Genomic DNA, 27,925 nt, shown 5'->3' with positions numbered 1-27,925 from the left:
AAGGGCATACATTTCAGCAAATCAATTCTGTCGTGGTTTGGTTAGACAAAAATATGAATACAGAAATCAAATTATATTTATTTTAACATTTCATTTATTTGTTTCAAATCATTCTTGTAATATTATGGCACATCTAGAAAGATGAATTGTTTTCACACATTCATAAACAAGTACAAGGACAGTGAAACCAATCAAATGAAAATATGGAATACAACAGACACAAACAGGATGATCACTATAGGTCAGTGCTATCCGGTATCTTTGTGATGTCCCTACCACATTGAAGTTGAAATTGTTAAGGGTATGGACGTCCCAAGGATTCCGGATAGCACTGACCCCATCACAATATGCAAACTGTGTTAAATTCAAATTAGTTGCACACAACCACCAGATGACACTAGCAACACCCATTCAAATAAATAGACCATGTGGTTTGCCATGGAGGGAACACCAGTACACAAGAAGGTTGTCTTAAATAATCGTTACATTTAGCAGGGGCCATCACCATAAAACATAACATCTCAGATTGTTCAGTCAGTCTTCAGACCCTCCTTGATAAGGTTGAGCTCATAGCACAGTGTCTCGTAGCGATAAGCCATACGGATCTGGGCGACATTGGTCTTGCGTATGTCATTGCCCTCAGGGCCCTCCTTCAGATAGTCGGGACCCAGGAAGTGAGTCTTCTCCTGTAGAAAGAAACCAAGGCAACACGTTTTGGTGCTGATGATATTATGATGGCAATTAGCCATGGAAGTCTATTACAGTGCTGTCATCCAACTAGTCTATACTATGATTGAACTCATACTTTCATGTAGATTGTAATGTATCAAAATGTTAGAAAAGCAAGAGTTTAGCCATGAATCATAATCTGTCCTGTCTTTGTGTAAAATATTAATGCTTCAGGCCTTACACAGTGTGGCTAAATTGTGGGTCTATGAGGTAGTATATTGTCTATCCTGTTTGTCGTCTGTTGGGTTTGTTACCTCAGCAGACAGGCTGCTCTGCAGCACACTGTTCCTGGAGATCTCACACATGTCACAGGTGCTGAGCTTGAACACCTGGGCTGCAATGGCGTACTCCTCCATCAGGGGCTCCTGAGGACACACAGCCAGAGCAGAGTAAGCTTGGCGTCTTGCTTACTCTCTATAACTGATTTAGGATCAGCTTAACATTAGCCGTTACCATTTTGAACTGAATGGAACCTTGGGCCAGTTGATTGCCGCATAATGCACCAACATTAACCAAGAGAGCACCAAAACAGGTAAATATCTTTCTAGACAACACACACACTACCAGACGGGCTCCCAGTCTGGCCTCACCCTGGTGTAGTGGAACTGCATGGGGTCATCAGTGGACAGGGAGACGATCAGGCCCTTCTTGAGGAACTCCAGAAGAGGATTCTTGGCATACTCCAGGAAGAGACTGTTGTTGCTGAGTGGAGACATGGCAATGGGAATCTGGGCCAGGAAGTAAAGGTACTGCAGCACAGGGCTCTGTTGAGTGGGAGGGTTAGATACAAACGTCAACATTAGGACCACAGGAGTTAGTTGTGTAATGTGTTTAGGTTTTGATAGTGCCAAAGAAACAGAGGATGCCATTGTTTGGAGAGGCTACGGACCTTCTTGAGATTGAGGCCGTGAGAGATGTTGTCAGCGGTCATGAAGGAGGCCAGCAGATGGGTGACGGCTCCAGCCTCTCCACAGTGGGGCCTGAACTGGAAGGTGTTCATTCCCCTAGCCCTAGAAAGCAAACACAAAACAAACAATTTTAGGAGTGTATCATGTTTGAATTTTACTTTTCATGCAACAATTTCTTGAAGGACATGTGGATTCCCACTGGGCACAGACATCAATTCAACGTCTATTCCACGTTGGTTCAACCAGTGTGTGCCCAGTGGGTTGTGATTTGACATGCGATACTCACTTGCGGAGATGGTTGATCATAGTGATGTTGGCATACATGTAGTAGATGTAGTAAGTGTAGGAGGGGTTCTTGACAATGTCCCACTCCTCTGGTTTGGGGCTCTTGGTGCAGAACATGTGACCACTGTGCTTGGACTCGTCATCCACACTGTCGAAACCTGTCACCTACAGAGCGGAGGAAGATGGAGAACGAAGAGATTGCCTTGATATTCAATGCATTTTCTTCATATATCATACCAAACTATTCTTTTTTTAAAAGTGATTGAAAATGTAAAAAACATTCTGATAACATTTCCATCAAGGCTGGAGAACAATCATGAATTATGACATTTGAGTGAACTACCCCTTGAAAGTATCAATTTAAAGATGCACTATGCAGAAATCACTCTGCCTTTCCTGGTTGCTAGTTCGCCTAATTTCAGTTGATGTGACAAAACAAGCAAGTACAGTGTAGAAAATCATTGTAACATCTAAAACGCTGTGAAATATATTTTCCATAACCAGAAATATTGTACTTTCAGCTGTTTGAAGCTGATGTACAAAACCGAAAGTAAAAGACGCAAAAACAAAACTTGAGAACAGGAAGCACAGAAATAGCTCACATAGAACAGATCTACTACTTCTTAGACTTGCTTTAAATGAGAATGACAGATCTATAACACACATTTCTATGTGAATTTGGTCGGGTCGCACAAAAGGTTGCATATTGCAACTTTAAAAAGTAAACCTCCTTCATCCATGGTCCCTCATTCCAGTCTCACTCACATGCTTGAGGAAGATGCTGAGCTCAGGGTTAGCGTGGGGTTCGATGGTGGCCTGGAAAACAGGCAGGAATATGTTCTCCAGCATCTTTCCAAAGTGGGGCACAAAGTTCCTGCCTCTGAAGACGTCACTGAGGTGGCAGTACAGAGAATGAGCGGTTAGTAGTTTACAAACATGACATGCCATTGTAATAAATGTGTTCTTCAGACATTATTCTAAATGTACGAATATCATTATTTAGAGAGCCATTTAAAAAGAGATTCTGTTTGTTTGTTTTTACTTGGAGGGCCAACATGACGCCCATAAAATAGTATAATTTTATACTGAGTTTGCCAAACTTGCCAAAGGGTGCAAAAAGGGTAGGGCACATTCACTGAAGAACAGAGAGATAGAACTTACTAGATCCTGGGCACTTGAATCATCCACTTGAGTTGAGGGGAGAAGACTCTGTGCTTGTTGAACCAGCCGGAGAGCTTGGTCCACTCGTTAGGGTTGCAGCCATAGATGGACAGACGGGGCTCTGCATATTGGTACCTGGCATCCTCCAGATCAGAGGCCACTTCCTGGGTGCGAAAAATATAGAATTAGCTGGTTGTAATCAAGCGGTATTTACAAAAGTGACACTAGCTAAGCAATCGCTGAGTCTAACCTTAATGATCCTGGCGAAGTACTCTCCATCGATGTGGTTCTCTGTCTTCATGTAGAGGTCACGCAGCTCGCTGGCTCCCACAGGGTTGTACTTGGCATTGAACTTGTCAAAACGCTGAAAGGTTTGTCTGCCCTTAAGAGAAAAGAAAGAGAGAGAAGCATGTAAGACCAAGGAATGTACACTTTGGCAATGGAAAAAGTAACAAAATAACAAAGCTGCATATAGTTTCACCATATGCAGTTTACTATGTAAGCATTCTACGGCTTCTGCCAAGAGGTCTGGACCTTTATGACACAGGAAATAGTAGCGCACTTGCCCTGTGGCCACAGGACTGCTTTCCCCCCTTTGATTGCTAAACTAGCTAGCGGTGTGACTCACAGCATGCACATCCAGGGAATCGACAGTGAGGTCATAGGGGTGCAGGTTGAGGTTGGCGAACAGCTCCTTCATGGTCACATCTTTGCCCTTGACGTTTTGCACTACACGGTCAGCGTCCACCTGGTAAGACTTCTTGATGAAACGCAGGAGGTGCTTCTGGTTCATGCAGGCAGCTGCATGGATGTGGGTGTCTACCTACAACAGCACACACAGGAGTTGAGAGAAAAAATTGTTATGAGTTACTACCCACTAAGCATTTACCGTCAGCGACGTCTTTTTTTGGTCCTGTCTGGACCCGCTGTCTTTTTTTGGTGCAGTCCGGACCGGCCTTGATTTCAACATCCTAGGACAGTTATTTTTGGTCCAGAACGGACAAAATCTGAACCAATCATAGACATCTATATTTGGTTCAGTTTTGGTCCGGACCGGACGTAATATATATTTTTTTTTTGTTTTGTCATTTAGCAGACGCTCTTATCCAGAGCGACTTACAGGAGCAATTAGGGTTAAGTGCCTTGCTCAAGGGCACATCGACAGATTTTTCACCTAGTTGGCTTGGGGATTAGAACCAGCGACCTTTCGGTTACTGGCAAAACGCTCTTAACCACTAAGCTACCTGCCGCCCCGGCAATACTTGGCCCAAACATAGACATCTATGTTTGGTTCAGATTTTGTCTGGTCTGGACCGACCCCGATTTCAACGTCCACACGCGTCCGGTCCTGACCGGCCTATATTTGTCCCAAAAATATATATAATTAGGTGTGCTTGCTGAAGCCAAGCACAACTCTAGATTTCTTACATAGTCTTATTATTATTATTTGATTTCTTTGGGTCACCCTAGCGCTTAAACGTTGTACACTATTAACACAAAACCAACTTCCAAATGTGCAGACTGTCCCAATTTAGATTGCTTGAGAAAATATTTTTGAGAGCATTTATACTTTTTTTACTACAATAATATTTAAATGAGCTCCCAATGCAATTCAATGGCAGAAAAGGGCCATAAACTTCAATGGTAAAATAATCTAACATTCTACACCTATCTCCTCTTTCACCATTTAAGTTATCAACACCAAACCAACGTTGAGATGTTCAGACTGACCCTACTTAGATTGCTTATATACAGATTTTTGATACTATTTATACTTTTTGAATTATAACGATTTAAAATGTGCAATATTTACATTAGTCAATGGCGACCATGAGAGATAAATACAGTGCCTTCAGAAAGTATTCATACTCCTTGACTTATTCAACATTTTGTGTTACAGCCTGAATTCAAAATTGATTAAACAGATTTTTTTTCTGACCCAGCTACACACAATACCCCACATTTTTGCAAATTTTTTGGAATTGAAATCACATTTACGTAAGTATTCACACCCCTTTGTATATGACACTCCAATTTTCGTTGGTCATCCTTAAGATGCCACTACAACTTGATTGGAGTCCACCTGTGGCCAATTCAATTGTTTGGATATGATTTAGAAAGAAACACACCTGTCTATATAAGGCCCCACAGTTGACAGTACATGTTAGAGCAGAAACTATACCATGAAGTCCACGGAACTGTCCGTAGATCTCCAAGATATAATTGTAATGAGGCATATATCTGGGGAAGGGTATAAAACAATTTCTAGAGTGTTGAAAGTTTCCAAGAACACAGTGGTCTTCATAATTGGGAAATTGAAAAAATATGGAACTACCTAGACTCGGCCTAGAGCTGGCCGTCCGACCAAACTGAGCAACTGGGCAAGAACGACCTTGGTCAGGGAGTAGGGCTGTGGCGGTCATTAAATGTTGCATCTCCTGGCTTCCATGCATAGCCTACAAGCCACTAATGCAGACCTTTGGAACATCTACAAGTCTAATAAATCCATGTAATATAGCCTACACCTTCACAATAAATCCATTAAATAAATCCAGGCTCTGCTGTAGCCGGCTGCAACCGGGAGACCAATGGGGCGGCGCACAATTGGCCCAGCGTTGTCCAGGGTAGGGGAGGGAATGGCAGGCAGGGAGGTAGCTCAGTTGATAGAGCATGGCGTTTGCAATGCCAGGGTTGTGGGTTCGTTTCCCACGGGGGGCCAGTATGAAAATAATAATGTATGCACTAACTGCAAGTCGCTCTGGATAAGAGCGTCAGCTAAATGACGTAAATGTAAATGTGAATTTTAGACAGGTCCAAAGAAACAAGAGAAAACGCAACTCCTCGACGGATACAAATGATTTATGCTTTTCACCACTGGGACTGGTAAGTGTGGAAAGTGATCTGTTGAAGTCGATAAATGGCATACTAGAGTTGGTCAGTAAGGATTTAAAAGAGTTGAAGGCGAGTCTTGAAATGAGTGACGAAAAAGCTGCGATAATGGAGAAAGATACAAAAACGCTAAAAGGGACAGTCACTAAGATAGAAACGGATGTTAAGGAACTTAAAAGGGAGAACAACTTTCTGAGAGAAGCCTTACTAGACATACAGACTAGATATATGAGAGGAAATCTAGTACCTACGGTATCCAAGAAAAAGAAGGAGAGGTTACCGAAAAAATTGTGAAGGACTTTTGTCTTACAGCGCTTCAAATCCCACTCGATGCTGTCGATAAAATCCAACTCCAACATGTACACCGTTTCAGACAAAGAGGACAGAGATATGAGCGTCCAATCATTGCCAAATTTGCTTTCTTTAAGGATAAAGTAATGGTTAAAAGCCTAGCTAAAATACTTGCTGGCACGAAAATAGGCATGAATGATCAGTTCCCGAGGGAGATTGCAGAACGGCACAAAGTTCTGTACCCAATCTTCAAGGAATATAAATTAAAAGGGAAGCGTGTTGCTCTCGTAGTTGATAAACTGTATATTGACAACCAAATGTTCCGCGACACAAATAATACTCCATGGCTATTCTGAAAGTTCTAATAGAGGAGTCGAATAATGGAACACCCAATACTAGCCATGGTAGGGATTGTAATAATAAAACACCATTGGGGTGCCAGAGCAGCGAACAGTTTTGACTGGGCTGAGCGAGAACTGTGCTTCCGCAGAGGTAGGGGGGCCAGCAGGCCAGAGGTGGATGAACGCATTGCCCTCGTTTGGGTGTAGAGACTGATCAGAGCCTGAAGGTACGGAGGTGCCGTTCCCCTCACAGCTCCGTAGGCAAGCACCATGGTCTTGTAGCAGATGCGGGCTTCAACTGGAAGCCAGTGGAGCGTGCGGAGCAGCGGGGTGACGTGAGAGAACTTGGGAAGGTTGAACACCAGACGGGCTGCAGCGTTCTGGATGAGTTGTAGGGGTTTAATGGCACAGGCAGGGAGCCCAGCCAACAGCGAGTTGCAGTAATCCAGACGGGAGATGACAAGTGCCTGGATTAGGACCTGTGCCGCTTCCTGTGTAAGGTAGGGTCGTACTCTGCGAATGTTGTAGAGCATGAACCTACAGGATCGGGTCACCGCTTTGATGTTAGCGGAGAACAACAGGGTGTTGTCCAGGGTCACGCCAAGGTTCTTTGCACTCTGGGAGGAGGACACAACGGAGCGGGCAGTATTGGCATATCTATTTATTATGGCCATCGAAATGTTAGATATTAAAATCAGATCCAGCAATAAAATCAAGGGATTAGAAATCCAGGGCTTAAAAACAAAGGTGTAATTGTACGCTGATGTTTTATTTTAAATCCACAACTTTAATCCCTCCACAGCCTCAGAGGATATATATACACATTTTCTAACCTCTCTGGATTACAACCAAATTATGATAAATGGACTATATTAGTATTGGATAACAAAAAAATACAGTTTTTACATTACCATGTAGTTTACCAATAAAATGGTCTGATGGTGATGTGGATATGCTCGGAATACATATCCCAAATGAAATAAATGATCTCACTCCAATAAATTCTAATAGAAAGTTAGCAAAAATAGATAAGATCTTGCTACCATGGAACGGTAAATACCTGTCTATTTGTGGTTAAATCACCCTGATTAACTCTTTAGTATTATCCCAGTTTACCTATTTGCCTATGGTCTTGCATACGCCAAGCGAACAGTTTCTTAAATTATATGAGAAAAAAATATTCCATTTTATTTGGAACGGCAAGCCAGACAAAATTATACGGGCCTATTTATATAATGAACATGAATTCGGAGGACAGAAATGATTAAATATTGAAGCATTAGACCTATAACTAAAAGCTTCAGTCATACAAAAGTTATTCTTACAGTGTATATATATATACACACACACACACACAGGGAGGGAAAAAAGTATTTGATCCCCTGCTGATTTTGTACGTTTGCCCACTGACAAAGAAATGATCAGTCTATAATCTTAATGGTAGGTTTATTTGAACAGTGAGAGACAGAATAACAACAAAAAAATCCAGAAAAACGCATGTCAAAAATGTTATAAATTGATTTGCATTTTAATGAGGGAAATAAGTATTTGAGTATTCCATGCAAGATCTCACCTCGTGGAGTTGCAATGAACATGAGAACGGTGAGGAATCAGCCCAGAACTACACGGGAGGATCTTCTCAATGATCTCAAGGCAGCTGGGACCATAGTCACCAAGAAAACAATTGATAACACACTACGCCGTGAAGGACTGAAATCCTGCAGCGCCCGCAAGGTCCCCCTGCTCATATACAGGGCCGTCTGAAGTTTGCCAATGAACATCTGAATGATTCAGAGGAGAACTGGGTGAAAGTGTTGTGGTCAGATGAGACCAAAATTGAGCTCTTTGGCATCAACTCAACTCGCCGTGTTTGGAGGAGGAGTAATGCTGCCTATGACCCCAAGAACACCATCCCCACCGTCAAACATGGAGGTGGAAACATTATGCTTTGGGGGTGTTTTTCTGCTAAGGGGACAGGACAACTTCACCGCATCAAAGGGACGATGGACGGGGCCATGTACCGTCAAATCTTGGGTGAGAACAGCATGACAATGACCCAAAACACATGGCCAAGGCAACAAAGGAGTGGCTCAAGAAGTAGCACATTAAGGTCCTGGAGTGGCCTAGCCAGTCTCCAGGCCTTAATCCCATAGAAGATCTGTGGAGGGAGCTGAAGGTTTGAGTTGCCAAACGTCAGCCTCGTAACCTTAATGACTTGGAGAAGATCTGCAAAGAGGAGTGGAACAATATCCCTCCTGAGATGTGTGCAAACCTGGTGGCCAACTACAAGAAACATCTGACCTCTGTGATTGCCAACAAGGGTTTTGCCACCAAGTACTAAGTCATGTTTTGCAGAGGGGTCAAATACTTATTTCCCTCATTAAAATGCAAATCAATTTATAACATTTTTGACATTTTTTCTGGATTTTGTTGTTGTTATTCTGTCTCTCACTGTTCAAATAAACCTACCATTAAAATTATAGACTGATCATATCTTTGTCAGTGTGCAAACGTTCAAAATCAGCAGGGGATCAAATACTTTTTTCCCTCACTGTATATATATATATATATATACACACATACATACATACATACATACATACATACATACATACATACATACAGTGAGGGAAAAAAGTATTTGATCTCCTGCTGATTTTGTACGTTGAGAAGTTAAAGAAACAGGTCCTCCTATATGGTTAATTTAGAGTTATGCTGCATGACCAAAAGTATGTGGACACCTGCTCATCGAACATCTCATTCCAAAATCATGGGCATTAATATGAAGTTGGTCCCCCCTTTGCTGCTACAACAGCCTCCACTCTTCTGGGAAGGCTTTCTACTAGATGTTGGAACATTGCTGTGGGTACTTGCTTCCATTCAACCACAAGAGCATTAGTGAGGTCGGGCACTGTTGGGTGATTAGGCCTGGCTCACAGTCGGCGTTCCAATTCATCCCAAAGGTGTTCGATGGAGTTGAGGTCTGGGCTCTCTGCAGGCCAGTCAAGTTCTTCCACACTGATCTCGACAAACCATTTCTGTATGGACCTCGCTTTGTGCACGGGGGTATTGTCATGCTGAAACAGGAAAGGGCCTTCCCCAAACTGTTGCCACAAAGTTGGAAGCACAGAATCGTCTAGAATGTCATTGTATGCTGTAGCGTAGGGCTGGGCGGTATACCATATTTTATGATATACCGGTATTGATGCACGGACCGGTTTGGGTTTTTACTTTACCTTCTATAAAACTATTTGAATGTTTGGTTTGTTAAATGTGATACTTTTTTACATTTTTTTATTTCACCTTTATTTAACCAGGTAAGCCAGTTGAGAGCAAGTTCTCATTTACAGCTGCGACCTGGCCAAGATAAAATAAAGCAGTGCGATAAAAACAACAACACAGAGTTACATATGGGGTAAAACAAAACATAAAGTCAAAAAATACAACAGAAAATATATATACAGTGTGTGCAAATGTAGCAAGTTATGGAGGTAAGGCAATAAATAGGCTATAGTGCAATACGCCGTGTGTAACATCAATTTTTATAGTTTACTTTGCTATTTGAGTAATCTCTCTCCGCGCTCTCTCTCCATGCCGCTTTCCACACAGACCTAGCCCTGCCCGTCAGTCAAGGAGAGAATTTGTTATACTGAGTCAAAGCAAACGTAACTAGCTATACAGCCTGATAATATCAGTGATGGTGTAGACCAGGACTGCCCAACCCTGTTCCTGGAGAGCTACTGTCCTGTAGGTTTTTGCTCCAACCCTAATCTAGCACACCTGATTCTAATAATTAGTAGGTTGATAAAATGAATCAGGTTAGTAATACCTGGGGTTGGAGCGAAAACCTACAGGAGGGTAGCTCTCCAGGAACAGGGTTGGTCAACCCTGTTGTAGACCTACATCTGCATGTTATTTGTAGAACAGTATCTTCTAAAACAAAGAGAAATACATGAAGGAAGAATATGTCAGCTACATGAAGTAGCTAAGAGAAAACATTCAATATAGCCAAAGATTATAGGGTCCTCTAGGAAACACTTGTCAACACTTTGGTTCCTACCCCATCACAATAACTCCTCCCTGAAATGTTTATTTGTTGTCATGTCAAACTGTATTCAAAGTGCCCACTATTACATTCTAGCTATAGAATTTGATTCCAACAGTTCACCCAAGTGTTTTGCTCTAAATCAAAAGTCAAATCGCAATTGCAACATTGTTAAAAATAATTTGTTCAAAAACCATCAGTCTAATTTTTTTTTTTTATACTGTGAAACATGAAAAACAAAAACAACCCCAGACCATTATTCCTCATCCACCAAACTTTACAGTTGGCACTATGCATTGGGGCAGGTAGCGTTTTCCTGGCATCCGCCAAACCCAGATTCGTCCGTCAGACTGCCAGATGGTGTAGCGTGATTCATTACTCCCGAGAACGCGTTTCCACTGCTCCAGAGTCCAATGGCGGCGAGCTTTACACCACTTCAGCCAACGCTTGGCATTGCGCATGGGGATCTTAGGCTTGTGTGTGTCTGCTCGGCCATGGAAACCCATTTCATGAAGCTCCCGACAAACAGTTATTGTGCTGACATTGCTCCCAGAGTCAGTTTGGAACTCGGTAGTGAGTGTTGCAACCGAGGACAGACGATTTTTGCGCGCTACGCGCTTCAACACTCATCGTTACCATTCTGTGAGCTTGTGTAGCATACCACTTCATGGCTGAGCCGTTGTTGCTCCTAGATGTTTTCACTTCACAATTATAGGACTTACAGTTGACCGGGGCAGCTCTAGCAGGGCAGAAATTTGATGAACTGACTTGTCGGAAAGGTGGCATATCCTATCAATACAGAACGGCGCCGGAGGGGATGGCTGCCGTTTTACGGGCTCCTAACCAATTGTGCTATTTTGTGTGTTTTTTTCACGTTTGTAACTTATTTTGTACATAATGTTTCTGCCACCGTCTCTTATGACCGAAAAGAGCTTCTGGATATCAGAACAGCGATTACTCACCTCGAACTGGATGAAGATTTTTTGTTTAATGAGTCGGACGCGAAAGATTTACTGCTGCTACCAGACCAGGCCCAAATCCCCGTCATTCGCATGAATAGGAGACGCCGATACAGGAGACGCAGATCCGGGTACCTTGTGAGAATTCTTCGGTGAGTGGGTAACCCACCTCTACCATCCGTCCTAATGGCCAACGTGCAATCATTGGAGAATAAACTGGATGAGCTCCGTTCGAGACTATCCTACCAACGGGACATTAAAAACTGGAATATCTTATGTTTCACCGAGTTGTGGCTGAACGACGACATGGATAATATACAGTTGGCTGGGTTTTCCGTGCATCGGCAAGGCAGAACAGCTACCTCCGGTAAGACGAGGGGTGGTGGTCTGTGTCTATTTGTCAATAACAGCTGGTGCGCGAAATCTAATATTAAAGAAGTCTCAAGGTTTTGCTCGCCTGAGGTAGAGTACCTCATGATAAGCTGTAGACCACACTATTTACCAAGAGAGTTTTCTTCTATTTTTTTCGTAGCTGTCTATTTACTACCACAAATCGATGCTGGCACTAAGACCACACTCAAAAAGCTGTATGAACCATAAGCAAACAAGAAAATGCTCATCCAGAGGTGGTGCTCCTAGTGGCCGGGGACTTTAATGCAGGAAAACTTAAATCCGTTTTACCTAATTTCTACCAGCATGTAACATGTGCAACCAGAGGGAGAACAAACTCTAGAGCCCCTTTACTCCACACACAGAGACGCATACAAAGCTCTCCCTCGCCCTCCATTTGGAAAATATGACCATAATTCTATCCTCCTGATTCCTGCTTACAAGCAAAAACTAAAGCAGGAAGTACCAGTGACTCGCTCAATACGGAAGTGGTCAGATGACGCAGATGTTAAGCTACAGGACTGTTTTGCTAGCACAGACTAGAATATGTTCTGGGATACATCCGATAGCATTGAGGAGTATACCACATCAGTCACCAGCTTCATCAATAAGTGCATCGATGACGTCGTCACCACAGTACATACCCCAACCAGAAGGCATGGATTATAGGCAAAATCCGCACTGAGCTAAAAGGTTGAGCAGCCGCTTTCAAGGAGCGGGACTCTAACCCGGACGCTTATAAGAAATCCTGCTATAACCTCTGACGAACCATCAAACAGGCAAAGCGTCAATACAGGACTGAGATTGAATCCTACTACACCGGCTCTGATGCTCGTCGGATGTGGTAAGGCTTGCAAACTATTAAGGACTACAAAGGGAAGCCCAACCGCGAGCTGCCCAGTGAACCGAGCCTACCAGATGAGCTAAATTACTTCTATGCACGCTAGGCAAGCAACACTGAAACATGCATGAGAGCACCTGCTGTTCCGGACAACTGTGTGATCACACTCTCCGTAGCCGATGTGAGTAAGAACTTTAAACAGGTCAACATTCACAAGGCCGCAGGGCCAGACGGTTTACCAGGACGTGTACTCCGAGCATGTGCTGACCAACTGGCTTGTGTCTTCACTGACATTTTCAACCTGTCCCTGACTGAGTCTGTAATACCTACATGTTTCAAGCAGACCACCATAGCCCCTGTGCCCAAGAACGCCAAGGTAACCTGCCTAAATGACTACCGACCCGTAGCACTCACGTCTGTAGACATGAAGTACTATGAAAGGCTAGTCATGGCTCACATCAACACCATCATCCCAGAAACCCTAGACCCACTCCAATTCGCATACCACCCCAACAGATCACACAATCTCTATTGCACTCCACACTGCCCTTTCCCACCTGGACAAAATGAACACCTATGTGAGAATGCTGTTCATTGACTACAGCTCAGCGTTCAACACCATAGTGCCTTCAAAGCTCATTACTAAGCTAGGGACTAAACACCTCCCTCTGCAACTGGATCCTGGACTTCCTGACGGGCCACCCACAGGTGGTAAGGGTAGGCAACAAAAAAAACCTGCCACGCTGATCCTCAACATGGGGGCCCCTCAGGGGTTCGTGCTTAATCCCCTCCTGTACTCCCTTTTCACCCACTATTGAGTGACTCCAACACCATCATTAAGTTTGCCGATGACACAACAGTGGTAGGCCTGATCACCGACAACGATGAGACAGCCTATAGGGAGGAGGTCAGAGACCTGGCAATGTGGTGCCAGGACAACAACCTCTCCCTCAACGTGATCAAGACAAAGGAGATGATCGTGGACTACAGGAAAAGAAGGGCCGAACACACCCCCATCCACATCGACGGGGCTGTAGTGGAGCAGGTCGAGAGCTTCAAGTTCCTTGGTGTCCACATCACCAACAAACTATCATGGTCCAAACACACCAGGACAGTCATGAAGAGGGCACGACAACGCCTGTTCCCCCTCAGGAGACTGAAAATATTTGGCATGGGTCTTCAGATCCTCAAAAGATTATACAGCTGCACCATCGAGAGCATCCTGACTGGTTGCATCACTGCCTGGTATGGCAACTGCTCGGCCTCCGACCACAAGGCACTACAGAGGGTAGTGCGTACGGCCCAGTATATCACTGAGGCCAAGCTTCCTGCCATCCAGGACCTCTATACCAGGCGGTGTCAGAGGAAGGCCCTACAAATTGTCAAAGACTCCAGGCATCTTAGTCATAGACTATTCTCTCTGCTACCGCACAGCTAGCGGTAGCAGAGCATAAGGTCTAGGTCCAAAAGGCTCCTTAATAACTTCTACCCCCAAGCCATAAGACTGCTGAACAGCTAATCAAATGGCTACCCCGACTATTTGCATTTACCCCCCCCCTTTTTTTTACGCTTGACTAACCTGTACCCCCGCACATTGACTCAGTACCGGTACCCCCTGTATATAGCCTCGTTATTGTTATTTTATTGTGTTACGTTTTTTTACTTTAGTTTATTTAGTAAATGTTTTCTTGACTCTTATTGTTCTTCAAACTGCATTGTTGGTTAAGGGCGTGTAAGTAAGCATTACACGGTAAGGTGTACCTACACCTGTGAAGCATGGTGGTGGCAGCATCATGCTATGGGGAGCCAAATACAGGCAAATCCTTGATGAGAACCTGCTTCAGAGTGCAAACGACCTTAGACTAGGGCGAAGAGTTACGTGAATTTGACTATTTTCCTGTCGAAATGTAACAAATACTTTTGGGTGTCAGGGATGGAGTAAAAAGTACATTATTTTCTTTAGGAATGTAGTGAAGTAAATGTTGGCAAAAATTTAAATAGTAAAGTAAAGTACAGATACCCAAAAACAGAATTCAGTAGTACTTTAAAGTATATTTACTTAATTGCTTTACACCACTGATAAGCTATAAACACAAAACCAACTTTAGAACGGACGGACGGCCCCAACTTAGATTGCTTGAGAAAATATTTATGATAGCATTTATACTTTTTGTACTACAACAATATTTAAATGAGCTCCCAATACATTTAAATTGCAATAAAAGGGCCATAGACTTAGATGGGGGACATTCGGCTGTGCTACTCCTCTTTCACCGTTTAAGATATCAACTCCAAACCGACGTTGGCTGACCCTACTTAGATTGCTTTTATACAACTCTTTGGTTCTATTTATGCTTTTTGAACAATAACCATTTAAAATATGTATAAATTAACATGGGTTTGAATGAGAACCATAGGAATACAGACGTTGCTATTCAAAATGTTCCTGCTCCTTTGCCAATTAAGCTATAAGACCAACTTTAAAACATTCAGGCTATCCTAATTTCCAAGTTATTTTAAACCATTATAAACTCTAATTAAATGCATTTACACAAAATAACTCACCAACAGTAACTCTTGAACTGTTCAAGCTAGACACCCAACCAACTTTCACATGTTCAGGCTATCCTAACTTCAAATTCTTAAAAACTTTGTGATGGAAATGTTAATGTTGGTGCTTTTCTATTCTATACATTTCTATGTTCTATTCATGTGCTGTTCTAATAACCAATTTCTGTGTTCATGCAAGTGACTGATTGGACGAATCCTCACTTATCAGTATCTGCAATTTGGCAGTATGCCCAGACCTTGTTTTGAGAACGAAAGATATCTCAGTTTCAAGGTCTCAGCTTAGAGAGAAGAAGCCTCGTGAGGTATTGGTCTGTCACATGTTATGAACCAGTATTGGTCGGTCACATGAATGAAACAAAACAGTAATAATTAATTATTTATGCTAAATCATGCAGATATAACTTGTCTGTGTATAGCCGTATATAAGACAACTGGTGGGACTGCCCTAGCAGAGCTTCTGGTGCATTACGTTTGTTGGAACCTCTACAGCGCGCTGACAATAAAAATTGATTCATTTAAGATTGACTTTGAGTGTCCCTGTGTAAGAATTTCCACTGCAACTTTTATAAACTATAACTATATACATTTGCATAAATTAGCATAACATTACCCACTAACAGTAACTCTTGAACCATTCAAGCTAGAGACACCAAACCAACTTTCACACGTTCAGGCTATCCCGTCTTATCCTATACAATCAATCAATAATTCAATCAATAAAACAATCTTTCCATCTACCTACTTTTTCAACTATAACCAGTCACTACAACATTTACATTTTAGTCATTTAGCAGACTTACATAAGCAATTAGGGTTAAGTGTCTTGCTCAAGGGCACATCGACAGATTTTTCACCTAGTCACAACCATAAATACTTTAAAACAAGGCACAGCACAGCACATTTTCTTCAGGAACTATACTTTTCTAGTTGGTTGAGATTTGGTCCGGACCGGCCTTGATTTGGCCCAAACATAGATATCTATATGTTTCACATGTTTGGACAATACAGCACAATACAGTACAGTACCAAAAAAAAAAGTGTTAAACAAATCAAAATATATTTTATATTTGAGATTCTTCAAATAGCCACCCCTTGCCTTGATGACAGCTTTGCACACTCTTGGCATTCTCTCAACCAGCTTCATGAGGTAGTCACCTGGAATGCATTTCAATTAACAGGTGTGCCTTCTTATAAGTTTAATTTGTGGAATTTCTTTCCTTCTTAATGCGTTTGAGCCAATCAGTTGTGTTGTGACGAGGTGGGGGGGGTGAAGATAGAAGATAGCCCTATTTGGTAAAAGACCAAGTCCATATTATGGCAAGAACAGCTCAAATAAGCAAAGAGAAACGACAGTCCATCATTACTTTAAGACATGAAGGTCAGTCAATATGGAAAGTTTCAAGAACTTTGAACGTTTCTTCAAGTTAAGTCGCAAAAACCATCAAGCACTATGATGAAACTGGCTCTCATGAGGACCGCCACAGGAATGGAAAACCCAGAGTTACCTCTGCAGCAGAGGATAAAGTTCATTAGAGTTAGCCTCAGAAATTGCATCCCAAATAAATGCTTCACGGAGTTCAAGTCACAGACACATCTCAACATTAACTGTTCAGAGGGGACTGTGTGAATCAGGCCATGGTCGAATTGCTGCAAAGAAACCACTACTAAAGGACACCAATAAGAAGAAGAGACCTGCTTGGGCCAAGAAACATGAGCAACGGACATTAGACCGGTGAAAATGTGTCCTTTGGTCTGGAATCCAAATTGGAAATTTTGGGTTCCAACCGCCGTGGCTTTGTGAGACGCGGTGTGGGTGAACGGATGATCTCTGCATGTGTATTTCCCACCGTAAAGCAAGGAGGAAGTGGTGTTATGGTGTGGGGGTGCTTTGCTGGTGACACTGTCTGTGATTTATTTAGAATTCAAGGCAAACTTAACCAGCATGGCTACCACAGCATTCTGCAGTGATATGCCATCCCATCTGGTTTGGGTTTAGTGGGACTATCATTTGTTTTTCAACAGGACAATGACCCAACACACCTCCAGGCTGTGTAAGGACTATTTTACCAAGAAGGAGAGTGATAGAGTGCTGCATCAGATGACCTGGCCTCCACAATCCCCCAACCTCAACCCAATTGAGATGGTTTGGGATGAGTCAGAATAATACCCAACATGCTTTGCAAGAGTGTGTTTTTTTACATTTAGGTCATTCAGCAGATGCTCTTACAGTCAGTGCATTCAACTAAGGTCGATAAGCACCAACATATCACAGTCATAGCAAGAAAGAAAACATTCTGTGACCGTTACTGAGAATGTTATTGTAGCTGAAGTGGTCTGTTGGTTTATTCTGTCGGTTGGAGTACTTTGAATATCTTCGCTGCCAGTTTTAAAGCTTTTGAAAAAGATAACATAAGTTCATGTGACAGCTAGGAGCGATACTACATGTTAAGTTGCAATCTTCAGTTGGTTCCACTTTACTATAGTATGAGGCTTGAAAAAGTATTATTGTGATATAATGCTTACTTCATTGAGTCTGTATGTACAGTTGAAATTCGGCTATAGAATCAATGACCGAAAAATATGTATTTTCAACGTCCGGAGAATACGTATTTTTGACGTCCGAAAATGTTTTATTTTCACCTTTCAATCAGCACTTAGAATGCACCTGTAGTCAACTTCTGGAAAATAAGTACATTTGCTTACTAGGCAGTTATTATGAGTTCTCGTCGTGGTGTACTGACCGTGCTGGAACAACGAGAAGCATCACACTTACAAAAAAAGATTGCAGTTTTGAAACTGCAGTAAAAGTGCAGTAACTGCAGTCAACTGTGGTATTTTGGATGCAGTAATTGCAGAATAACAGTAGTACTGCACTCTAACTGCAGTTACACTGCAAAATTACTGCAGTAAAAAAAACGGTGTTATTTTGGACACAGTATTTGCAGTATACTGCAGCTATACTGCACTCTAACTGCAGTTATACGGCAGTGTCCTGCAGTTATACTGCACTCTGACTGCAATCTTTTTTCATAAGGGCAGCTGACTCCGTGTGTTCTGCGAACCTCAAAGCGCATGCCCATGCGTCTCAGATGGTATGTTTGTGTCTCAAATTATATGTGCACACGCGACCTGTAGACTTTTGTTGATCTCCTGAGTCAGTATCTTTGTTCCATGGTGTCAGTGTGCTATGCTCATACAAGTCGGCGCACTAGATCTGGTCCAGGGCGTTATGTTAACCACTGTTGCTTGTGCAGCTAGCTAGTACACACTAGCTAAGCTAGCTATCCAGTACTCAGTAGCTAGGTAGTACACACTAGCTAGCTAGTACACACTAGCTAGTACCTAGCTTCTAATTATAAATGTAATTCCAGCACCCATTCTGTTGGTGGCGGTAATGCACCATCCAATCTGGCACCATTCAACATCCTGTATCATCTAATTTGTCTCACAGCATCTGTGGCGTGAGAAGGTATCCGGAGCCAGACCCTAAAGTGAACAACAGGGGGAGCGGAGGTCCAACCCTGGATGTAGGAAGTTAAGCTAGTCTATTCTAGTAATAAAGTACTATTTTATCTAAAGCCCATAGACGTCTTTTGTATTCACAAATATAAGGTATTTGTTGAAAGGAGAGACTTTATTTTGTCATTTTGTCATAGCTGTAATTTTTATCAATTAAATGAAACTAGTGTACAGGGTGAGGATTGCCCATTACAGGCAGTTATTTTGAGTGTTGCTATCATGTTAAATGTGCTCTGTGATTGATTGTCTAGGGCCCTGCTTTTGTGCGTAAATAGAGGCACTGTGCTTTTACCGGTATTTCCAGCATTATCCACTAGTTGCTGTAGGTAGAAAATCCTATGAAATACTCTGTAATTGACACAAGCTGTCTCCAATCAATCAATGTCTGGTTGTGCGTGTGTGTTTGGCAGGGGGATTGCCTGAGCCATGGGAGGCGAACCTCTATGAATCTTAAATCCTATTTGTAGATCAGTGATTATACAACTCACTTTGCTCAAGCTGATCCTATCTAACAGATTCAGAAGTTGTATCAATTAGGGGCAGTTAAAGGGGAGAGTCAATTAAATCAACCATGGAAGTCTACTGTAGAAAATTAGTTGGGTAACCCTGACCGGGACTCGAACCCGGGTCCAGTGACTGTCAAGCCAACACTTTAAGAGGTCTTAAGAGGCTAATAACAGGCTAATAAGCTAGGCTAATGCTAATATGTTTTGTAAGGCGGTAGCTATCTACCTTCCTGCAGTTGTAGAAGTCCCTGTGGGGGTTCAGCTTCAGCTCCTTCAGCTCCTCCATCTCGTTCAGCATCTCATGCACATTGAACTTGGACATGAGGAACTTCAGACGACGGTGAGTGTACGTCTTACTGCCACCCAGGAGAGACAAAAAGGACAAGCAAACATGTAATGTGGAACTTGTAAAGTTGTTAGACATTTCGTGGTGTGATATGTAGTCCATATGTTTGATTATTTGTTCCAGACCAGCACTAAGGCTGTGTTTACACCGGCAGCCCAATTCTGATCTTTTGCCCAATTATTGGCAAAAGAGCTGATCTGATTAGTCAAAAGACCAATTAGTGGAAAATCAAAATCAAAATTGGTCTGCCTGTGTAAACGCAGCCTCACTCACTTGATTCAAATAATCATGGTGTTAAATTTAGATCAGAATTAGTTGAATCAGGTGTGTTAGAGCAGGGTTGGATCAAAAGCCAGTACATCCTGTAAATACATAGTGCTGTGACTCTGCTGTGTTGGAGTTGATCTCCCGTCGTGCAGTAGCTACAGAATTGTTAACGGGATATGTGATGCTCCATACACATTACAGCTTGGCTAATGGAAAGCCTTGCAAGGAATTTTTCAACTAACCTGTTCTTGGCAATAGTTTCTTTGTTCTTGATTCGGTAAAAACTGTATCTTATACATGTCAGTGTCTAATTGGTTCTCTAAAACCAGAGAATATTCAGAAAGATATTAAATCGACGGTTTCCACCGAGCGGGGATTTCCCTCGCCATTTTAGCTGCCAGAGATCTTGCATTTCCCAACATCTTTGCAGGAACTAGTCATTTCAATGTGATGCGGCTGCAGCCACGTGTAGAAGTAGATGAGTGCGTCAAACAGTGTGACCAAAACAAAGATCTACACACATCCAAGAGGCATTTCACACTCGATCCAAAACGTGGATTTAATATATTTCTGAATAGTCTCTGTTTTTTGGAGAACCACCTGCAACTGGACACGGACATTTATAACATACACTTTTTACTGAATCAAGAACGAAGAAAGTATCGCCAAGAGCAGGTTAGTTGAAAAATTCCTTTCGAGGCTTTCCATTAGCCAAGCTGTAATGGGTATGGAGCATCACATATTCCGTTAACAATTCTGTAGCTAGTCGTGCAGTAAGACTCACGTTGGGCCCTGTGCAATCAGAGCGATGAGGAAGTTCATGTCGTCGATGAAGGTGATGTAGTCAGGGGCAGGCATGTTCTCAATGGGTTTGTGTTGGTCGGCCGCTGCCGCGTCTTTGTATGCATAAATGACACCGTCCTTCATACGGGCTACCCAGCTCAGGTTCTCAGGCAAGCACTTTGTGTTGAAGGGGTCCTCACCCTTCTTGGGTGGCGATGTGAAGACTGGCAAACAAAATCAATCAATCAATCAAATGTATTTATAAAGCCCTTTTTACATCAGCAGATGTCACAAAGTGCTATACAGGAAGCTGTTAGACACTTTCTTGGTTGTAATAGTCTGTCACGAAAACTACTGCATGCATATCCCAGACATGCCCTCTCTATTATGTTCACACTTGTCAGCCTAGTCTGCATACCTGGTTGCACTGTGTGTTCAGGCTTAAAGGGCTCTCCCTCAATTTCCCTCAGATACTGGGATGTGGTGAGGGGGAAGCGCTGGTAGGCCAGCCTCATGTACTTCTCTCTGATGGTCAGAGCACGGTACACACCCTTACAGGACAGCTCAAAGTCATCCATGGTCACCTAAGAGTAGAGAGGGGAATTATGTAATAAGGGCCCTGTTCCAATGCATCCTTCCATCCCTCCATTCCTTGAAGTAATCACTGATCTAACACAAATTGATAATTGTCAGCAAGTCGTCAGTCGTTCACAACGGACCAAATTATTATGTAATATTGATAAGTGGGTTATGTAGTTGTGCTTAAGTTGGGAAAGTGAGCTACAAGCAGTTTGATAAGCAAGCTCCACCTCCTCCTTATGATTTCTCTCTGTAAATGTCAGAGCCACATTCTTGAAACTTAAACCCAGACAACCTTTGCTGGGCTCCTAGTTTCCAGTCTAGATGGATCTATTCCTGTGAAGAGGCTTCCCTACAGGAGGTCAATGCCCAGACCCAGAGACACATACTAGCCATAACGGTCAAGTTCACACCCAGGGGCATGGGCAGCCATGCTACTCCTCCAACATCCATCTTAGTTTAACCCCTGTCAATAAGGACACTGCTCCACAACATGTAAACATGGTCAATGAGACTTGAATTAATTATGCTGCTATTTGAGGAGGAGAGAGGGAAGTGGAGACATACATAATGTGTTATTTATGAGTTTATGAGCGAGGTCCATCCTGTTGGACCCCGCTGACTTCTTGGACCAGGTCTCTCTTGATTTGATCTCCATAAGACTAACCTGGATAAGAGAGAAACGTAGGCTACATAGCTAAGATATAATACCCCAGAGGCGTAGTCTCCAATGATGGCCACTCTCTGGAAGTCAGGCACTTCTAGGTAGGTTGGGGTGTCCAACAACACCTCCGCCACAGGGGCCAGCACCTTCCTGGCCTGGTTGCTCATGGACGAAGGTAAAGTCATGATGCGACACTTCTGCTGTCTCTTCTTACTGCAGAGGGAGAGGGGGAGGAGGGACAGACAAACAGTGGATTTAGTGGTAAGGCAAAGGATGCTACCATTGGTGGACAGTTCACATTAAGAAAAAAAAGATCTAGGAACTACTACCCACCGTTTGTCAGTATCTTCATCGGTGTGCAGATGGTGGGCCATTTCCTGTTGAAGGATGGGACAGTCATCTTGCACTTCAAACATGGAGATCTCATCGCGGACGCCCTCACCTTTGGTCTCAGATGCAAAGACTTCCTCCGCAAAGGCAAGCATGTGCTCATCGGTCTCTGGCAGAAACACATAGGTGTTACCCACCCTGCTTTTTCAAAGGTAGTTACTAAGTTGAAAATTTTCACTTTTCTTATGTCATTTTCTACATTGCATTTTGTTTCCCAAAAGCTATTAAAGTGCACTAAACAGGAAATTATGCAATGAAATGGACATCATGGAGCGTTGACCCGGAACAAGCACTGAACATGGAACAAGCTATCAGCAGCATAGATACAACAGGTGTGATAAAGCAAGCTAGGATGGTCAGATTCATCAGGATTGAAATTATTGGTTGAAATTATCTTGTAAACAACAAGGTACTATCACAAAGGGAAACATTAGACATACCTTACTGCAACAGTTGAAAACAGACTCTCCAGCAGCGCATGCTTTGTGTGTATAAGACCAAGCAGAACTTGGTCCAACATCAACTCACAGCTCTCACCACTAGCCTGGGCTGTGAACACAAGGTTCCATGCACACAGAGCTACAGTAATCCAGCACAAAGATTAGGGCAAGACGACTCAGATAAACACTCAACAACTTGCTCCGCACTTACATCAAATATCTATAGTACAAACATGACAGCCTTCTCGGGCCAAACTAGACAAGGAGGCTGTGATAGTGTACAACTGCAGCACCTCTTGGCCTATCTTGTTCCTGGAGTCATAATGTCAATGGACACAAGGCCCAGAAACCTCAAGCGCCATCGGACTGATCAATTCATTGATTCATGTTTTTTGTCTAGCATACACTGCTTTATTCTATTACAAATAAGTGATTGAATTAATGTTGACAGTCACAAGTTTCTACGGTGGGACATACAGTGCATATCATTCACCGCCTTGGATTTATTTCACATATTATTGCGTTTCAAAGTGGTATTAAAATTAATGTTGTCCTTTTTTGTCGATCATCTACACAAAACTCTGCAATGTAACAGTGGAAGAAAAATTTAACAAAAAATAATAAATTAATGAACAATTAAACACTAAAATATCTTGATTAGATAAGTATTCACCCCCCTGAGTCAATACATGTTAGAAACACCTTTGGCAGCAATCACAGCTGCGAGTCTTTTGGGGTAAGTCTCTTAGAGCTTTCCACACCTGGATTGTACAATATTTGCCCATTATTCTTTTCAAAATTCTTCAAGCACTGTCAAGTTGGTTGTTGATCATTGCTAGACAGTCATTTTCAAGTCTTGCCATAGATTTTCAAGCAGATTTAAGTCAAAACTGTTACTAGGCCACTTAGGAACATTCAATGTCATCTTGGTAAGCAACTCCAGTGTATATTTGGCCTTGCGTTTTAGGTTCTTGTCCTGCTGAAAGGTGAATTAATGTCTCTCAGTGTCTGGTGGAAAGCAGATGGAACCAGGTTTTCCTCTAGGATTTTACCTGTGGTTAGCTCCATTCTGTTTATTTTTATCCTGAAAAACTCCCTAGTCCTTGCCAATGACAAGCATACTCATAACATGTTGCAGCCACCACCATGCTTGAAAATATGTAAAGTAGTAGTCAGTGATGTGTTGCATTGGATTTGCCACAAACATAACACCTTTTTTGCAGTATTACTTGTTTAGTGCCTTGTTGCAAACATGATGCATGTTTTTGAATATTTTTTATTCTGTGCAGGATTCCTTATTTTCACTCTGTCATTTAGGTTAGTATTGTGGAGTAACTATAATGTTATTGATCCATCCTCAGTTCTCTCATCACAGCCATTAAACTCTGTTACTGTTTTAAAATCACCATTGGCCTCATGGTGAAATCCTTGAGCAGTTTCCTTCTTCTGCTGGCAACTCAGTTAGGAAGGACGCCTGTATCTTTATAGTGACTGGTTGTATTTATATACCATCTAAAGCCTAATTAATAACTTTACCATGCTCAAATGTATATTCAGTGTCTGCTTTTTTTTTACCCAGCTACCAATCGGCGCCTTTCTTTGCGAGGCACTGGAAAAGCCCCCTGGTCTTTGTGGTTGAATCTGTGCTTGAAATACACTACTCGACTGAGGGACCTTGTATGTGTGGGGTGCAGAGATTGGGTGGTAATTCAAAAATCATGTTAACCCCTAATATTGCATACAGAGTCCATGCAACTTATTACATGATTTCTTAAGCAAATTATGACTCCTGAACGTATTTAGGCTTGCCATAACAAAAGGGGTGAATACTTATAAAACCAAAACATTAAAAAATTGTTATTATTAATTTGTAAAAATGTATAGAATTTTATTTTCACTTTGATATTGAGGTTTTTTGTGTAGATCACAATTATATCCATTTCAATCCCACTTCGTAATGCAACAGAATGTGAAAAAATACAAGGGGGTAAATACTTATGATATGCAGGGTCAGATTTCTGTACGTTTGGTATCTTCTTCTAACCCTTTATACTTACTTTGACCTGATCGTGCATTCCGCAGCAGGAGCAGAGGATTACCCAAAATGGAACAAAAGAAACAAAGACAAGTCATGTTAGGAATTAAATTAATGAGTTAGATGATCTTACCAAGGTATTACACATTAAAATGAATGAGCCACCCCTCCCTGGTCTGTTTGATTTGATCAAACAATAGAAAACCCTTTTCCCATTTAGAGATGACTTAAACATAATGATAGTCAATTGAGTTAGTTCATGAATGCGTTGATAAAATACTAACAATGAATCGCACCATGACTGACAGACATAAAATCAACTAGAGCATCGATGGATGTGTATTGAGGTTAAACATTCATCAATGCAAACAAGCATGAAATGACTTACTGTAGTAATTTCGTTCAATTGTCACTTCAACTGTCATGCACTCTCATGTAGGTCTACAGTGACTCAATGAGACAGGCTACCTTTTATTAATTTATTCCTTTACGTGTTCACTCTCACCTTATCCTTGGATGAAGAATAACATGTTTCTCTACTGTAGTTGCTTTTACTATAAGTAAGACGACCCAGAAAATGACCATTGTTCTACATTGTAAAGTGAACACTAAACAAATAAATAGATTGCACCCTCTTGTCTGCATGTCCATTGTATTCCACCACATTGTGGTGTGTTCCCTACAGGGAAATCACTGCATTGGAACACAGTGATCAAGGGGACTATGCCAACCTATCCCAATGCGATCCATGCATTTGAGATACTCCTGTGTTCCTATACCACTTCCCTGTCTCTCTCCATACTTACCCTCTCCCTCTGTGGAGTTATCATAATGTCCCAATCACATAGGGACAGTCCAGGTAGAAGGAAACAAACAAAAATATGTGTGGGTTATCTCAGAGGGGGAGAGCTAATGAAAAGATAGCAGGTTGGCTGCAGGCTAAATTATTATTATTATTATTTTTTTTATACAAAAACCTTTAAATGTAACATACCTAGCTAGCTAGAGTACAGAGACATGTGATATTACCTTTTTTCAATCCACAACAATTCAACATATACATTTTGTAACCATGTTGACTATGCAGGGCCTTTGTATATATTATGACTCGACCTAAACACAACCGACTATGACAACGGCCGCATAGGAGTTGTAGACAGTCTGGGAATGTTCCTGTGTTGTGTTTACGTTAGGCCCTGTGCATTCTCCAACCGCTGCACCCACTGTCACCCTTATCAAGCCAGCCAGCCAATGCCTCCTAGAGAGCAGCTGTCTGAACGAACTATTTTCTACCCCTTCAAAAAATGATTGCTGACATCAGTTAGTGATAACCCTCCCCCCAGACAGCAGGGCCCTCTTATGATTGGAATTACACTCAGGAACTCATTACAATAGTGATACGGGAGCTGATAGAGATGATACAGTACTATTCAGTACCAGTATTACAAGAAAGCCATGGGCCAGCTGTTTGGCTAACATTAGCCTTAGTAGAAACATAACAAAACAAAAATAAACCTTCTGAATGGTGACACGGGTCTAGTGTTTCATTTACACAACATCATTCAGCATATTACAAAATGACCAACACTAAAAATGTTGATGAAATACAACATAAGTCCTGCACAAATGTCCTGGGTTCTTCCATAATGACACTTGACCCAGCAGAGTTTACTGACAAGCTACAGCCATCAATCTCTAACTCTCTCAATTTCACTGCTCTGACGCAACCACTCAGCATATGCCTCATTCAATTTCTCCTCTACTCTCAATCTAAAAGGCAACACCAGTACAGGACATCACGTAACATCATGTATTATAGTACATCCACACACATGTTCAAGGTAACATAACAGGTCTTGGACAGAAATACTGGAACTGGGAAGACCAGAGAATGTGATCATGTGGACTGCTTGCTCATAAGTGGAGGTTCATATTATGCCTTAACAACTTCGTATTGGAACTGTATGCATCTTGCCAGCAAGGTGTTCGCATGGGCACGGGCCCCAGGGTCCCCAACCTCCAGGGATCCCTGACCCCGTTGGGGCCCACTGGAGTTCTGGAGACCCCCAGATAGCAAAATGTGTAGAATTTCAGTAAATTAGCTTTAAAACTTCAACATTTTCTCTCAGCCTCATGGCAAAATATGAACAAAAGCATGAGATGAGCTATAAAACAGCAAAACAAAAAGTGTAGAATTGCACTGGGTGTTTAGACACTAAAGACGTCAAGCAAATTCTCTGCCCATCAATAATAATGTCAGTGACATTGGCTGGCAGACAGACAACCAAATGGGTATGCCTCAATGGGTATGTATCACCTGAACAGTTGGTCTGGTCTGTGCCCATGCCACAAGACCTGGTGTGACTGCATCGGTAAATCAAAATACCAAAACTCTCTGATATTAAGACAAATTGAGATTAGGAACAGATTAGAAACTGTTACTGTTATCCTGTGTAAATCCTTAAAATTAACGTTTATGAACAGATTTTCTCAAATAAAAACAAAACGTGAGGGGATAAATCAGCAGAGGTAAGTGACTGAATCTTGCAAATGTGAGAAAGTCACCAACATATAATTTGTCTGACATTCACAATTAAATATGGGTGTTCCATTACAAAACAAGCTGTGAAATAAATATAAACCCTGAAAGATTAAGATTGGATAGACAAATCATTGTACAGAAGACTATTACCAAAGAGCTACGTTTTCATATATAAAAAACTGCAATCTGAAAAACGGTTTATTGGCTATGGTTCTGCATGACAGAACCACTAACAATCTCAGGGCTGGGCATGGCTTGAGTGGGGCAGCAGTCTGTCTATACAAAGTCAGCGGCACCCACCAGACGACTCACCTGGCATATTGACTTTAGGCATGGTGATGGCTGTTCCCTTCCACAAACGTGCTCCCTGAGGACTAGCAAAGCAGGTCAGCTACAGGACTGGTGTAGCAGGGAAGTGTAGAGTCATCTGCCTCTCCAGTGCAA

At 42.1% G+C, this 27,925-nt stretch overlaps 1 protein-coding gene across 1 annotated transcript; it reads right to left on the bottom strand.

Moving 5' to 3' along the window:
* Window positions 1–73: 73 nt before the first annotated feature.
* On the bottom strand, window positions 74–27,925 carry LOC121538412 (AMP deaminase 1). The gene is made up of 16 exons (XM_041846379.2): window positions 27,794–27,925; window positions 24,962–24,967; window positions 22,408–22,573; window positions 22,122–22,287; window positions 21,250–21,415; window positions 20,833–21,055; window positions 19,662–19,791; window positions 3,712–3,906; window positions 3,334–3,465; window positions 3,084–3,247; window positions 2,688–2,814; window positions 1,924–2,087; window positions 1,619–1,739; window positions 1,320–1,493; window positions 984–1,094; window positions 74–686 (listed from the first exon to the last, which is right to left on the bottom strand). The coding sequence occupies exons 1-16, from the start codon at window positions 27,813–27,815 to the stop codon at window positions 531–533; spliced, it is 2,223 nt and encodes a 740-aa protein (XP_041702313.1). The 5' UTR covers window positions 27,816–27,925; the 3' UTR covers window positions 74–530.

The sequence above is a fragment of the Coregonus clupeaformis genome, chromosome 24 (genome assembly GCF_020615455.1).
Source record: "Coregonus clupeaformis isolate EN_2021a chromosome 24, ASM2061545v1, whole genome shotgun sequence".
NCBI classification, from domain to species: Eukaryota; Metazoa; Chordata; class Actinopteri; order Salmoniformes; family Salmonidae; genus Coregonus; species Coregonus clupeaformis.
Note: the sequence above shows the minus strand (reverse complement) of the source record. Positions and strands in the feature narration are given on the sequence as shown.